This window comes from Rhinatrema bivittatum, chromosome 2, assembly GCF_901001135.1.
Source record: "Rhinatrema bivittatum chromosome 2, aRhiBiv1.1, whole genome shotgun sequence".
NCBI lineage: Eukaryota > Metazoa > Chordata > Amphibia > Gymnophiona > Rhinatrematidae > Rhinatrema > Rhinatrema bivittatum.
Window position 1 is genome coordinate 699,500,282 of NC_042616.1, and position 16,489 is coordinate 699,516,770.

At 41.9% G+C, this 16,489-nt stretch overlaps 1 protein-coding gene across 15 annotated transcripts in view; it reads right to left on the reverse strand.

Moving 5' to 3' along the window:
* Positions 1-16,489, reverse strand: part of PIP4P2 (phosphatidylinositol-4,5-bisphosphate 4-phosphatase 2) — a 569,842-nt gene that overhangs the window by 155,104 nt on the left and 398,249 nt on the right. For 7 of the 15 annotated variants that reach the window (XM_029591643.1, XM_029591641.1, XM_029591650.1 and 4 more), the window contains one exon: positions 8,101-8,203. In XM_029591643.1, the coding sequence (XP_029447503.1) occupies positions 8,101-8,203 (103 nt within the window). Of the gene's footprint in view, positions 1-8,096; positions 8,204-16,489 lie in introns of those variants that run through there. The other 8 variants (XM_029591647.1, XM_029591637.1, XM_029591645.1 and 5 more) reach the window with 2 other exon arrangements.

Genomic DNA, 16,489 nt, shown 5'->3' on the forward strand with positions numbered 1-16,489 from the left:
CTGGCGGGCTGATGTCAGGGTGGAACTAAATAGCCGTGACATCAGCTTTTCCTCCACCTCCATCTGTTGGCAGAGGTGCATAACCCACTTGTTAGGACTGACCTACCCAAAAGCTAAGGAAAATAAAGTAAAAAAAAAAAAGGGAATCACCATTTAGACAGATGATTATGGATGACTGGTAAAGCGGTAGAAATACTGCAAGACAAAGTAACATAGTAAATGCCTGGTTCTCAAAAACAGAAAATTGTTCATACAAGTATATTTTTGCTAATGATATGACTGCATACACTGTTGTGATTAGGGCTCTTTTTAACCATTAACCATCTAAAATAGATATTAGTTTTAGAAAAAATGTGGTGTTAAATCCACTATGTTAAATGGTAGTTACTGTAAGATTCTTAAAAAGACCATTTCTGCCATGAAGAATTAAATCCATTACAAAAGATTAGACTTAAATCCACCAAATTTATTTATTATTTATTTATTTAATAGTTTTTTATATACCGGGGCACGTTAAAAACATCACCCCGGTTCACAATGTAACGTAATATAGCAACAGGCTTTACAATGATTTAGGATAGAAAACAGAGACATTATTTAGCTTTACAATAAATTAGAATATATAAACATTATAACAATTAATTCAACTTGAGACAGGTGGTTAAATGATAAACTCTTAAGGAGAGTAAAAGAGAAATGAATTAAATGAATTAAACAGTGAAAACAGATATTCCCATGTCTTTCTATATTATGACCATCTAATTCTGGAATCATTATTTATTTAAAATATTTACATCCCGCTTTATCAAAAATATCTAAGCACATTACATCATAAAGATCTTATTCATACTTTGTAGAGTATCATATATTCTACAAATTAAAGAATAATGTGGCCAGAAAATACAGGTTTGAAAACAAATTGACTAGGTATTAAATACAAATGTATTCATCCTTTGGCAGACTAAAGACTGGGCTAAAGATTGCATTATTGCCTTGAACATGATCTTCTGAACCAGAGGCAGGATTTTTGTCCACCCCCAGTATTCCAAGGTAGATAGCAAATGTTGCTTACCTGTAACAGGTGTTCTCACAGGACAGCAGGATGTTAGTCCTCACATATGGGTGACATCATCAGGATGGAGCCCAATCACGGAAAACTTCTGTCAAAGTTTCCAGAACTTTGACTGGCCCCTACTGGGCATGCCCCGCATGGCAGCAACCCTGCAGCCAGCAGGGGTCCCCCTTCAGTCTTATTTAATAGCTACAGGCAGTGCCGAAAAAATAAAACAACAAAATGTTACGAACCCAACACCGCAGGGCGGCAGGCGGGTTTCGTGAGGACTAACATCCTGCTGTCCTGTGAGAACACCTGTTACAGGTAAGCAACATTTGCTTTCTCACAGGACAAGCAGGATGGTAGTCCTCACATATGGGTGAGTACCGAGCTGAGGATGTCCGAACATGCACCAAATGTACCCAACGGCGTGCATCAGGCACAACAACTGGGGTGAAATTTGGTAGAGGACATCCTGAACCCCACCGGGCAGGCGGAAGGGTGTTGGTACGTCACGTTGGAAATAGGTTACGCAGGACAGACTGGCCGAAGATGGAATCTTGTCTTCCGGCTTTGTCCAAGCAATAGTGGGCTGTGAAAGTGTGTAGAGAACTCCAGGTGGCAGCCCTACAAATGTCAGGAAGCGGTACCGATCGTAGGTGTGCTACTGAAGTCGCCATGGCCCTCACAGAGTGTGCTTTAACACGGTCTTCGAAAGGAATGCCTGCTTGCTGATAGCAAAAAGATATGCAGTCCGCCAATCAGGAGGAGAGAGTCTGCTTACCTACAGGTTGCCCTAGTTTGTTGGGATGGAAAGAGACGAATAACTGAGTACTCTTCCTGTGGGCAACTGTATGGTCTAGGTAGAAGGCTAGAGCCCGTTTACAGTCAAGGGTACGCAGAGCCTGTTTCCCTGGGTTGGAGTGGGGCCTGGGAAAGAAGATAGGTAGAATGATGGATTGATTAATGTGAAAGTCCGAAACTACCTTAGGCAAAAATTTAGGGTGAGTGCGGAGTACCGCCCGGTCCTGCAGGAGTTTAGTGTAAGGCGGATAGGTAACTAGAGCCTGTAACTCACTAACCCTGCGGGCTGAAGTGATAGCTAAAAGGAAAATCACTTTCCATGTGAGATATTTTAGGTCACAGGAGTGAAGAGGTTCGAAGGATGGTTTCATGAGCCGCCCGAGAACCAGATTAAGGTGCCAAGAAGGGGCCGGAGGACGTAAAGGTGGCTTGATATGGAGTAAGCCTTTAAGAAAATGAGTCACGAGGGGTTGTACTGATATAGGGACATTCCCAACACCTTTATGGAAGGCGGCTACCGCACTGACATGCATTCTGATGGAAGAGGTCTTTAGACCTGATTCCGATAAATGCCAGAGATAGTCCAAAAATCTTGGTATTGGACAGGAAAAGGGATCAAGGGATTGCGAAGAACACCATGATGTATACCTTTTCCATTTATAGGAATAAGACTTTCTTGTGGAAGGCTTCCGTGAAGCAATCAGGACACGAGAAACCGAATCTGAAAGGTTAAGTGGTTGAAGGATTAACCTTTCAACATCCATGCTGTCAGGGACAAGGCCTGAAGATTGGGATGGCGTAGACATCCGTTGTTCTGAGTGATCAGAAGCGGGTGCGTTCCCAAGGGAATGTGCCTGCGGATGGAGAGATCCTGGAGTATGGAAAACCACACTTGGCGTGGCCAGCGAGGTTCTATCAGGATCATGGTTCCCTTGTCCTGACGGAGCTTCACGAGAGTCTTCAAGAGAAGAGGAAGTGGAGGGAATGCATAAAGCAGACCGGCTGCCCACGAGAGGGAGAATGCATCTCTGGGATGAGAGCGCTCGCTCCGAATGAGGGAGCAGTAATTGTCCACTTTGTGGTTCTGAGGGGACGCAAAGAGGTCTATTTGGGGATAACCCCATTGTTGGAAAAGAGAGGTCGCTACCGAGGGGTTGAGCGACCACTCGTGTGGTTGGAAGACACGACTCCGTTTGTCTGCCAAGACCTTGTGTACTCCCGGCAAGTAGGTGGCCCTGAGATACATCGAGCGGAAGAGTGCTTCCGCCCAAATCTGCGCAGCTTCCTGACACAGAAGGAAGGAGCCTGTGCCACCCTGCTTGTTGATGTACCACATGGCCACCTGGTTGTCCGTCTGAATCAGGATAACGTGATTTGATAGAGAATCCTGAAAAACTCTGAGAGCATATTGCATCGCTCGAAGTTCCAGGAAATTTATCTGGTGTTTGGCTTCCTCTGGAGACCAAAATCCTTGTGACTGCAGATTGTTCACATGAGCTCCCCAGCGGAGGTTGGAAGCATCGGTGGTGAGAATGAGTTGAGGATCTGGCAGATGAAAAGGCAGTCCCTGGAGGAGATGGTTCTGATCTTTCCACCAGGTGAGAGACAGACGGAGTGCGTCGGTGATGTGAACAATGGTTGACAGAGGCTGAGTCGCTTGAATCCATTGTGACCTCAGAGTCCAATGCATGACTCTCATGGCCAGGCAGGCCATTGGTGTGAGATGGACTGAGGATGCCATGTGTCCGAGAAGGACAAGGAATTGTCGAGCTGTTGCTGTATGTTGAGACTGCAACTGGTGAGCGAGAGAAACAAGGGTTTGAAAGTGAAGCTGATACTTCACTTTCAATGCATATCCAGCATAGCTCTCTGCTTCAACGGTAGGGGAGAAGAAAAACTGATACTTCACGCATATCCAGCATAGCTCTCTGCTTCAACGGCAGGGGAGAAGAAAAACTGATACTTCACGCATATCCAGCATAGCTCTCTGCTTCAACAGCAGGGGAGAAGAAAAAAGGATTCGCACTCACAAAGCGGGGAGTAGCTGGCTTGTTACGGCGGTTACTACCCCAAACCAAATAAGCCTGATACTTCACTTTCAATGCATATCCTGCTTCAACCGCAGGGGAGAAGAAAAACTGATACTTCACGCATATCCAGCATAGCTCTCTGCTTCAACGGCAGGGGAGAAGAAAAACTGATACTACACGCATATCCAGCATAGCTCCCTGCTTCAACGGCAGGGGAGAAGAAAAACAACCAATAAGGGCTGAATAACACAGTCTGGGTAAAACAAATAAACATGGGTGTAGCTTGCTTATTGCGGCAGTTACTACCCCTACTACCCCTAACTAATCAAGCTTGATATTTCACTTGGTTGCAGCTCCATCACTGCTCTCTACATTAATGGTGGGGGTGGAAGAGAAATAGAACCAAAGAGCTAAGAGAAACAGATAAGTATGAGAAAAAAATGTGAAGCTTGCTGGGCAGACTGGATGGGCCGTTTGGTCTTCTTCTGCCGTCATTTCTATGTTTCTATGTTTCTATGTTTCTATGAGGTAGAAAGGCTTTTGCCTGTAAGGTGTCCAAGTCTGCCCCAATGAACAACAAGGTTTGAGATGGGACTAAATAGGATTTCTCGAAATTGACAAGAAATCCTAGAGAAATTAGAGTGTGTAGGGTCAAATCCAGGGACGATCGAGTGGCTTGCTGGGTTGGGGCCCTGATTAACCAGTCGTCTAGATAGGGGTAGACGTGAACACCTTCTTTCCTGAGAAAGGCTGCGACAACCACGAGACATTTGGTAAAGACTCGTGGTGCTGATGCTAGGCCGAATGGAAGCACTTGGTATTGATAGTGCTTTGGGCCTACTAAAAACCTGAGATACTTGCGATGAGCTGAAGCTATCGCAATGTGGGTGTACGCGTCCTGGAGGTCCAGAGAGCAGAGCCAGTCTCCTCTTTGTAGAAGAGGTAGAAGCGAGCCCAAGGTTACCATCTTGAACTTTTCCCGCTGGAGGTACTTGTTGAGGGCACGTAGGTCCAGAATTGGATGAAGCCCCCCGGATTTTTTGGGGATCAAAAAGTACCGGGAATAGAACCCTAGGCCTTGTTGTGAAAGAGGGACGGGTTCTATTGCTCTTAAATGGAGAAGAAGGGAAACCTCCTGCTCCAGAGGGAGAGAGTGGTCGTTTACTCTCCACGCTTGTAGAGGTGGTGAATCCGGTGGAAGCGCAAGAAAGTTCAGGTGGTAACCCTGAGCAATGATTGCTAGCACCCATTGGTCGATTGTGATTGATTACCACATGCTGTGAAAATGGCACAATCAACCTCCCACTGGTATGGCTGGCAGAGGGATCAGGCTGCTGCTCTTCAAGGGAACGTCAAAAACCTGAAGCAGTCCCCGGCTGGGGAGCTGCTTGTGGCTTTTGCTTCCGGGGCTGGCAGGGCTGAGATTTCTGATAAGGCCTCGTATCTCGGGACCTTGTTGGTGGAGGATAGTACTTCCTTGGACGGAAGAATGACTTCTTAGAGACCTTCTTGAAGGGCTGCCTAGAAGGGAAGTCGGAAGGTATCGATGAGAGCTGTTTGAGGGTCTCAAGATGGTCCTTTAATTCAGCCACTATTTGCTGAATCTGTTCACTGAACAGATTATCTCCTATACAGGGCAGGTCAGAGAGTCTGTTGTACTTCTGGGCGAAGGTCAGAAGACTTGAGCCAGACCCAGCGTCTTGCCGAGATGGCAGCTGCAGACACTCTAGTGGAGGTGTCGGAGATATCGTAAATTGTTCTTATCTCATGCTTTCCTGCTTCAAACCCCTTGTGAACAAGGGTTTGAAGATGTTCTTGGAATTGGTCAGGCAGGGTTACAGAGAAGTCCTGTATTTGCTTGAAAATGACCCTGTTGTATTGGGTCATATACAGCTGGTAAGAAGCAATCCTGGAGATAAGCATGGCTCCTTGGAACACTCAACGACCAACATTGTCGAGGAACTTGTGTTCTTTGACAGGAGGGGTAAAAGAGTGTGGTTTTGTCCTTCTTGCTTTCTTTTGAGCCGATTCCACCACAACTGAGTGGTGGTCAAGCTGAGATTTTTGAAAGCCAGTGGCTGACTGTACCAAATAAGAAGTGTCAGCCTTTCTGTGTACTTGGGCAATGGATCCAGGATTTTCCCAGTTCTTTTCGAGGAGGTCAAGAAGAACTTGATGAATGGGAATAGAAGTGATCACCTTAGGGGCATCCAGGAATTGGAGAAGCTCCATCATTTGGTGCCTATCATCTTGCTCCGTCTGAAGTTGGAAAGGGACCAATTCTGACATTTCCTTCACAAAATTAATGAAAGAGAGGTCCTTTGGAGGAGAACGCTTTCTACTTTCAGTAGGAGAGGGAGGTGAAGATAAGTCATCGATGTCTGAGGAAGTATCATCACCCCAGGTGTCATAAGGATCAGTAGGCTGACCTGTAGGACGAGAAGGGGGTTGGATACCCGAAGGCCCCGGCTGAGGCTCCGAGAAAATCAAAGGAATCGCCGGGGGCACCGTGGACGGCTTGGAAGGCATCGGTGCCGGTATCGAAGACATCGATGGCGCCGATGTGCGTATCGCTCCCGATGAATGAATTGGTGGCGAGGGACGACATGGCATCGATGGCTGAGGCAGAACTCCCGAAGGAGGGATGCGAAACGGTGTTTCTCCTCCCGATGAGGCTGTCATCGGGGAGCGCACCGGAGCCATCGGAGACCCGGGAATCACATTCATGAGTGCCTCCATCCGGGATAGCAGCGGTGCCAGCGCTGCCGGAATCGGGCCGGTGACCGGTTCCACTCTCGGTACCGATGTTGGTGCCGGAGAGACCTGGAGTCGTTGCATCGCCTTGTTGATGGCCTCCTGGACCAGCCGGTCCAGTTCTTCCCGGAGACCTGGGGCAATCAGCTCCGGCTCCATGACGGAAGAGGGAGGCTGAGGCACAGTCGGAGGGACCACTTTTACAGGCGGAATCGCGACTCCCAAACCCCGATCAGGTGAGGGTTGCCTCGATGTCCCGGGCGCAGGAGTGGTCGGTGCCGTTCCTGGACGGGGCTTCTTCGATGGTGGCTCGGACGGTGGCTCAGTCGATGATTTTGCTCCCTCGACGGTCCGAGACTTACGATGCCGATGTTTCTCCCTTCGATCCCCTCGATCTTGAGGGGGAGAAACGGGAGTCGATGGCCGTGAAGACGTCGATGGCGGGTGGTCACCGGACGGTTGTCGATGTTGGTGCGACTTCGACGGTGCCGGTTCCAATGACGTCGATGTGATGGACGGCGTTGGGGTGTGAGCACGGAAGAGGAGTCCCATCTTCTCCATTCTGGCTTTGCGACCTTTTGGTGTCATGAGGGCACATTTGGTGCAAGTCAGGACATCATGCTCACGGCCTAAGCACATTACACAGACTCTATGAGGGTCTGTGATCGACATGGTGCGAGTACAGTCCGGGCATCGACGAAAACCCGACGCCATGGCCATAGAAAAACTCGAGCCGCGGTACAGTCGACGGCCAGTAGGCCGCGAGGGCCAAACTCGACGGTAATCGACGAAAAACGGTGAAAAAACTTACCGGAGTACCGCGGCCAGAGAAAGTTAGAGGAGGGACCCCTGTGGGGCAAAGATATTTTAAATAAGTCCGTAAGGAAAAATTCCTTTCAGGAATGTGTTCAGAGCTCCTAAACCACGAGGCTACTGCTGCGCGGAAAAAAGAAGACTGAAGGGGGACCCCTGCTGGCTGCAGGGTTGGTGCCATGCTGGGCATGCCCAGTAGGGGCCAGTCAAAGTTCTGGAAACTTTGACAGAAGTTTTCCGTGATTGGGCTCCATCCTGATGTCGTCACCCATATGTGAGGACTACCACCCTGCTTGTCCTGTGAGAAAAATATTTAACGAAAGTTAACCTCTTTTCTATTCAAACAATGTAATGCTCCTACAGACAATGTTGAAATAAGCCAGTCACACAGATTACAGTAATTGATTGTTTCTTGTCTACTTTGGGAATGTGAAAGATCCCCTAACAGACAACTGGTATTTTTCCAAATGCTTTCTGTATATTAATACATGTTAAATGAATTTACATCAGACATTATATTTAGAACATTTAACACTACAGCAGTAATATGACCAATTATTCTGTATAAAATGTATGATCAGTTATTCAACATTTGAACTATAACTACTTGTGCAATTAATAGTTCAAGCAAAATTACTTACTGACTTTTGCAGCACAACAGGATGATCAGGAAGATATTCTGGTTTCTGTTTCGATATGGATAGACTTGAAAGTTCCATAAGGAAATCTCTGCTGTATCTAATTCTTTCTGCGTATGTTAAAAATATGTTTGTAAATGCAAACTTAATAATGAATGCAATTCAGAAATTTTATGTATCTTTAATATTACAGTTATACTGTAGCATTGAAAACTCTTTACCAAATACACACAAAAAAATATCTGTTAAGGAATCAAATATCTTCAATTTGTCCCCTTCTGGAAATGTGTTGCATGGAGAGGAAACATTTAATTTTTCTGCATAAAACAGCTGAGGAAAATCAAACATTGAGATTTGTCCAACAGTATTAGACAAATGCATCAAAATCATTTAATGTTGAATGACTGCTGTCAAGAAACAAACTATTGTCAGGATAACAATCATGTTGTATGTCATCTCAACATGCAATAACTTTATTGAAATATTAACCCGTAAGTACACAATTTTTAAAAATGTTATATTTCATAAAATGTTAAATCCAAAATCAGTGAGTTCTTCTCACACCATGAAATTTTATAAGTGTGATAACACAATTCAGAGAGAACATGAGGTTATTTGGTGCACTTACTGTCAACTAAAGGTATATCAGCCAGAAACAGAGTCTGGAGCACCTGTAAAATAGGCAATAAAAAACCATGCACACAGGATATGCAGCAAAGTGTCTATAAAATTAACTGATATTCTTTTATACACATTCTGGTAAGTGTGATAGTACTTATAAAGTGAATGTGAAGCACATTTGTAAAGTTTAGTAGAACAAAAAAAATATTTTACAACAATAAAGAACACATACCATGCATATATGTGCTTGCAAATTATCTAGTTGGCTATGATGGTTAAAAAAAAAAAAAAAAGCCCAATTCTACATATATTCCAGCTGCATCATCTCATGTGATGCTAATCCAATTTATCTGAATAGTTTTACGGCTAAAAATTGCGCCAACTCTGAAATTATCTCTGTGATGTGCTTGCTCGTCTTTTTTACCTCTACAGAAATATTATTTGTAGTGATAATTCAAATACTGGTGTTATAAATACTGTATATCAGAACCCCAGTTTTCTGCAGCAGATCAGAGGTGGATTCTGCAGCAATAGTTAGAAAATTCTGTGACAAAGATTCTGAAATTCTGCAGCAGGTTTGCATACATTTCAATTATTTTATATATTAAATGGAGAAATTACTACTTACCTGATAACTTACTTTCCTCTAAGGAAGGCAGGCCAAGCCACACTAGTGGGTTGTGCACTCCTACCAGCAGAAGGAGAAGAAGTAAAGCTGACTTGCTGACATCACTGACACATAACCCTGCCCTGACATCAGGCCGCCTGGTATCTCTAGAAAAGCCAAACTGTGGACAAACTGATTATACTTGAACATGACTATTAAACAGTCAACCACTCATTCTTCCAACCAACTGGGAAACACTGAGATCAGCAAAAAAGTTAACAACTAATCATAGGAGCTGGTTATGTCACCAGTCATTCAAACGAATTAACAAAAATAACACTCTTCATCATCCACATATAAAGGACGAAAGGGTATATAAAGGGTTGTGGATTGGCCTTCCTTTCTTAGAGGAAAGGAAATTATCAGGTCAGTAGTAATTTCTCCTTCCTCTGCACTCAGGCAGGACAATCCACACCAGTGGATGTACCAAAGCTACTCCCGAAAAGGACGGGAGGTTGTCCATGGTCCCGTCAACATCGCACACGCAAAACCTGCATCCTCCTAAGCTCTAACATCCAAGCAGTAATGCTTGGAGAAAGTATGTAAGGAGGATCACGTCACTGCCTGGCAACTCTTGATGGGAGACAACTGAAGCTCAGCCCATGAAACTGCCTGAGCTCTAGTGGAATGTGCCCTGATCTGTCTAGGTAATAGGACATCTGCATCCATATAGGTGGCTGTGATGACTTCTTTCACCAAACAGGCTATAGCAGCCCACATCACGGATTCTCCTTGTTTACCTCCACCATGGAGCACAGTCAGACATCCTGAAAGAGCGAGTAATGTTCAAGTACAGCACCAGATGCTGCTTAACATCCAAGGAATACAACAGACTGTAATCACGCTCGTCTCTAACCCTGTCAAGTGTGGGCAGAGAAACTGATTCAAATGAAACTTTGAAACCACTTTCGGCAAAAAGGAAGGCACAGTCCTAAGCTGTTCTGCCCCTGGATTCATTCATAGAAATAGCTCACAACAAGAAAAGCTTACATCTCAGAGACCCACAGTGCCAAATAGATCGCTAACAAAAAAAACTGTTTTCAAGGTGAGCAACCTCAGGGACCATGCAGTGGCCGAAATGTAGGACCCGCCAAAAAATGCAATACCAGATTAAAGTCCCAAAAAGATACCAGTAGCCGCAAGGGAGAACATAAATGCTTAACTCCCTTTAAAAACCTGGCCACATCTAAATGGGAAGACAAGGGTCCACCATTGACCTGCCCCCTACAATAAGCGAGAGCTGCTTCCTGCACCTTCAGAATATTTAAGGCCAAGCCTTTAACCAAACCTTCCTGCAAAATTTCCAATATCAGTGGAATTTCAACTTTAAGAGGGTTAGAACCTCACTCATCACACCAGCTCTCGAACACTTTCCAAACCCTAACATAAGCTAGAGAAGTAGAAAATTTACTGGCCCAGAGCAAAGTGGAAATCATTGCAGAATAATAACTGTGCTTCAGCAACTGAGCCCTCTCAAGGGCCAAACCATAAGACAAAACTAGAACATGGGGGGAAAGCAGACAGTTACTCAGCAGTGCATGGCTCACAGGAATGTATCTTTGAAGGATACTAATGAAACAGGAGAGTTAGGGCATCCTAACAGAGAGATTGAAATAAATGCAAAAGTAGCCCATGTGCCTATAATTAAAGAATCACCTAAGCTAAAGAATTCCAAATTATCCATAACAATTGAAAAGAAGGTTGTTTTTACAAACAATAAACACACTTTGAAATGTCTGTATGCCAATGCCAGAAGTCTGAGAAGTAAAATGGGAGAGTTAGAATGTTTAGCAGTGAATGATAAGTATATCCCAAAAAATCCCACCCTGTAGTGTAATCAATAATTCTTGTGTGAAAACAATGAAAAAAATTTTTTATGGGATGAGGTAAGTTTCATACGTGTTCTGATGCATGCTTCCACGGCCTTGCTTCAGTTTTCATGTAAATGTAATCATAAACTTACCACCCTCCCACACATACTTTTATGTTTTTATTCAATTAATCCTTCTGTGTTTTTTTATTTTATGTTAAAAAAAATTTGTAAAAATCAATTGACTCGCAAACCTCTTTGCAATATCCAATAGATTATTTACTATATTTCTATTCGATGTTCCCTTTAAACAGCAATATCTCTGTTTGAATTGTTGGTCAAATCGATTGAACTCCTGAACGGTTAAACATTCCAGAGAAACTTTCTCAAAGTAATTAAAGTTCCTTTCAGTTTCCCTTGATCTTTAATCGATGGTATGTTTAATATTACACATCAATCCCAATCAAGATTTTCCTCATATATTCCTAAATTCCCAATCTCAGTCAGATCTCTTGCCATTTTTTTTGATCCGATATGTGCTGAAGTATCTTGCACCCTTTATCAGAAAAATCTCTTTCTTTATTTATTCAATTGTTTCAACTGGATTGTCGCATACAGTCTTTTAGCTTATGTTAACTAATTCAAAACCATCCATTGTCCCTTTAACTTCAACCGGTTATATTCTCTACTAAATATATCTATTGCTTGCAATATATCTCCGTCTTTGTTATTCAAATTAAATGGATCTTCACCGAAGTATCAAACTTATGTCTTATGTTTTAAATAACGCCAAATAATTTTCCTTAAAATCGAGTTCAAGAATGAACTTTAAATATCCCGAAAACACTTATCTTTCATGTTCTCCCAACATGGCCATGTTTCGAAAAGACAACCTTTTCTTCATCAGGGGAGTCCACGTCCAGTCTTTACTCCTCGCTGTCGGGTATTTCCTCTCTGAATGAATGGCATTTCTTTTCTAACTTACTCCCAAACTATTCTTTTTAAATTGGTCAGCAGATCGAAAATCCAAAGACTTCCGTTTGGATTATAATGAATTTTGGTTAGTGAGTATGGACATTCAATCTTTATATATGCAGATACCACAGGATAAAGCTATTCAAGTGGTCACTGATCAGTTGGTTAAAGAAAGAGGTAAACATCAGATACCAATATATTTTTTGCAACAATTGCTTGAATTGGTATTGACCAACAATTACTTTCACTTTGGTGAGAAGTTTTATCATCAAATACATGGCATAGCTATGGGATCATCTTTGGCCCCATCTGTAGCTAATATTTATGTGGCTGAGTTTGAACAACAACATATTTACACTTCACAATGGTGGTCAAAAATCATGTATTGGCATTTATACATTATTGACATCTTTACGGTATGGAAATCATCAGTAAAGGAGTTAAAAATCTTTTTACAATGGATTAATATCATAGACACCAATTTTACAGTTCACTTCAGTCAGTGACCAAAGGAAAATTGCTTACTTGGATGTAGAAATACAGAAGATAGGGCTTAAGTTGGAAACGACAGTATATCATAAAAATATCGAGAGAAATACACTTTTGAAATATCATAGTCATTATGCCTTATCCTTGAAACAGGGATTACCAGTAAGTCAATTTTTCCGGTACAAGAGAATATGTTCCAGCAAAGTGGAATTTGAGAAGCAAGCTGAATTGCTGAAAAAGAAATTCAAAAGAAGGGGATATCCGAAAAAAATAATCAATAGAGCCTACAAAAGGGCCAAATATACCGATCGGGATCAACTTTTACGGTATCAGAACAAAAAAGAACAGGGAAGATTGACCTGTATATTACCTCAGAGCACAGGTACAGCGTCGATCATTGCCTCAATACGCAGACATTGGCACATTTTGTCAATATATAATGAATTTGAGGAATTACCCCTTATTGCCACGACTAGGGGTCCAAACATTAGAGATATGGTGGTTCATGCTGACATCGAATTAAGAGCAAGAGGGATTCCAATTGTACCACTAGAAACGTGGTATACCTTATACAATGTCCTTGTCCAAAAAATTACGTCGGCAGAACATCAAGAACCATTAAAACTAGATTGATTGAACACAGGTCAAAGCTCAAGACTAAAACACAGGGGGCTCCGAAAGTAGATCATTGTGTCAATCATAACCACCAGTTTGATCAATTGAGATGGACAATCATAGATACCGTGGAAGTAAATCCGCAGGGTGGGGACCAGAAGAGAAGTCTGAACTATTGTGAACAACATTGGATTTTCAAACTCAATACGGTGGCACCGGCGGGGTTGAATGAGGAAATCAAGTGGACGTCACTGATATAACATTGTTGAATGACTAACGTAGGTTTAAAGGGAACGTAAGAGAGTGGATGACGTAAGACTTTCCATTGGTGGATTTTTGATCTGCTAACCAATTTAAAAAGAATAGTTTGGGAGTAAGTTAGAAAAGAAACGCCATTCATTCAGAGAGGAAATACATGACAGTAAGGAGTAAAGACTGGACGTGGACTCCCCTGATGAAGAAAAGGTTGTCTTTTCGAAACATGGCCATGTTGGGAGAACATGAAAGATAAGTGTTTTCGGGATATTTAAAGTTCATACTTGAACTCGATTTTATGGAAAATTATTTGGCGTTATTTAAAACATAAGACAAGCATTTAGTAGACTTTAAAATCGTAATCCTTCTATTTAAAATGTCTGGGAGTTTGATACTTCGGTGAAGATCCATTTAATTTGAATAACAAAGACGGAGATATATTACAAGCAATAGATAAATTTAGTAGAGAATATAACCGGTTGAAGTTAAAGGGACAATGGACGGTTTTGAATTAGTTAACATAAGCTAAAAGACTGTATGTGACAATCCAGTTGAAACAAATGAATAAATAAAGAAAGAGATTTTTCTGATAAAGGGCACAAGATACTTCAGCGCATATGGAATCAAAAAAAATGACAAGAGATCCGACTGAGATTGGGAATTTAGGAATATGATATGAGGAAAATCTTGATTGGGATTGATGGGTAATATTAAACATACCATTGATTAAAGATCAAGGGAAACTGAAAGGAACTTTAATTACTTTGAGAAAGTTTCTCTGGAGTGTTTAACCGTTCAGGAGTTCAATCGATTTGACCAACAATTCAGACAGAGATATTGCTGTTTAAAGGGAACATCGAATAGAGATATAGTAAATAATCTATTGGATATTGCGAAGAGGTTTGTGAGTCAATTAATTTTTACAAAAATTTTTTTTTAATAAAATAAAAAAAACCAGAAGGATTAATTGAATAAAAACATAAAAGTGTGTGTGGGAGGGTGGTAAGTTTATGATTATATTTACATGAAAACTGAAGCAAGGCCATGGAGGCATGCATCAGAACACGTATGAAACTTACCTCATCCCATAAAGTTTTTTTTTTCATTGTTTTCACATAAGAATTATTGATTACACTACAGGGTGGGATGTTTTGGGATATACTTGTTATTTTTGTCTTACCTGAAGCGGAGATTTTTTTCATATAATTATAGCAGTGAATGATGACATAGACATAATTGGCATCTCAGAGACCTGGTGAAAGAAGGATAACCAATTGGACAGTGCTATATCAGGATATAAATTATACTGCAATGATAGGGAGGATCAACTTGGTGGGGGTGTACCACTTTATGTCCGGGAGGGTACAGAGTCCAACAGGATAAAGATCATACAAGAGACTAAATGCTCAATAGAATCTATACGAGTAGAAATCCCACGTGTGTGGGTAAGAGTATAGTGATAGGAGTATACTATTGTCCACCTGGCCAAAATGATCAAACAGATGATGAAATGCTAAGACAAATCAGGGAAGCTAATCAATTTGGCAATGCAGTAATAATGGGAGATTTCAATTATCTCAGTACTGATGGGTAAATATAACATCAGGACATGCTAGAGACATAAAGTTCCTGGATGTAATAAATGACTGCTTCATGGAGCAATTGGTTCAGGAGCAATTGGTTCAGGAGAGAGGGAGCTATTTTAGATTTAATTCTTAGTGGAATGCAGGATTTGGTGAGAGAGGTAACAGCGGTGGGGCCACTTGGCAATAGTGATCATAACATGATCAAATTTGAACTAATGACTGGAGGCGGGGGGGCAATATGTAAATCTACAGCTCTAACACTAAATTTTCAAAAGGGAAACTTTGATAAAATGAGGAAAATAGAAAAAAACTGAAAGGCGCAGCTGCAAAGGTTAAAAGTATACAACAGGCATGGACATTGTTTAAACAAATACAATCTTAGAAGTGCAGTCCAGATGTATTCCAGGCATTAAGAATGGTGGGAGGAAGGCAAAACGTTTACCAGCGTGGTTAAAAGGTGAGGTGGAAGAGGCTATTTTAGCCAAAAAATCATCCTTCAAAAATTGGAAGAAGGATCCATCTGAAGAAAATAGGAAAAAGCATAAGCCTTGTCAAGTTAAGTGTAAAACATTGATAAGGCGGGCAAAGAGAGAATTAGAAATGAAGTTGGCTGTAGAGGCAAAAACTCATAATAAAAACTTTAAAAACTATATCCGAAACAAGAAATCTGTGAGGGAGTCGGGTGGACCATTTCATGACCAAGGGGTTAAAAGGATTTTTAGGGAAGATAAGGCAATTGCAGAAAGACTAAATTAATTTGTTGTTCTGTGCTTACTAATGAGGATATTGGAGAGATACCGGTTTCAGAGATGTTTTCAAGGGTGATGTTTCAGATGAACTTAACCAAATCACTGTGAACATGGAAGATGTAGTAGGCCACATTGACAAACTAAAAGAATAGCAAATCACCAGGACCGGAGGGTATGCACACCAGGGTTCTGAAGGAACTCAGAAATGAAATGTCAGTTCTATTAGTTAAAATTTGTATCCTATCATTAAAACCATCCATTGTACCTGAAGACTGGAGTGTGGCTAATGTAACCCCAATATTTAAACAGGGCTCCAGGGGAGATCTGGGAAACTACAGACCAGTTAGCCTGACTTCAGTGCCAGGAAAAATAGTAGAAACTGTTCTAAATATCAAAATCACAGAACATATAGAAAGATATGGTTTAATGGAACAAAGTCAGCATGGATTTACCCAAGGCAAGTCTTGTCTCACAAATATGCGTCTTTATTTGAAGGGATTAATAAACATGTGGATAATGGTGAGCCAGTAGATATGTATTTGTATTTTCAAAAGGCGTTTGACAAAGTCCCTCATGAGAGGCTTCTAAGGAAACTAAAAAGTCATGGGATAGGAGGCGGCGTCCTTTCG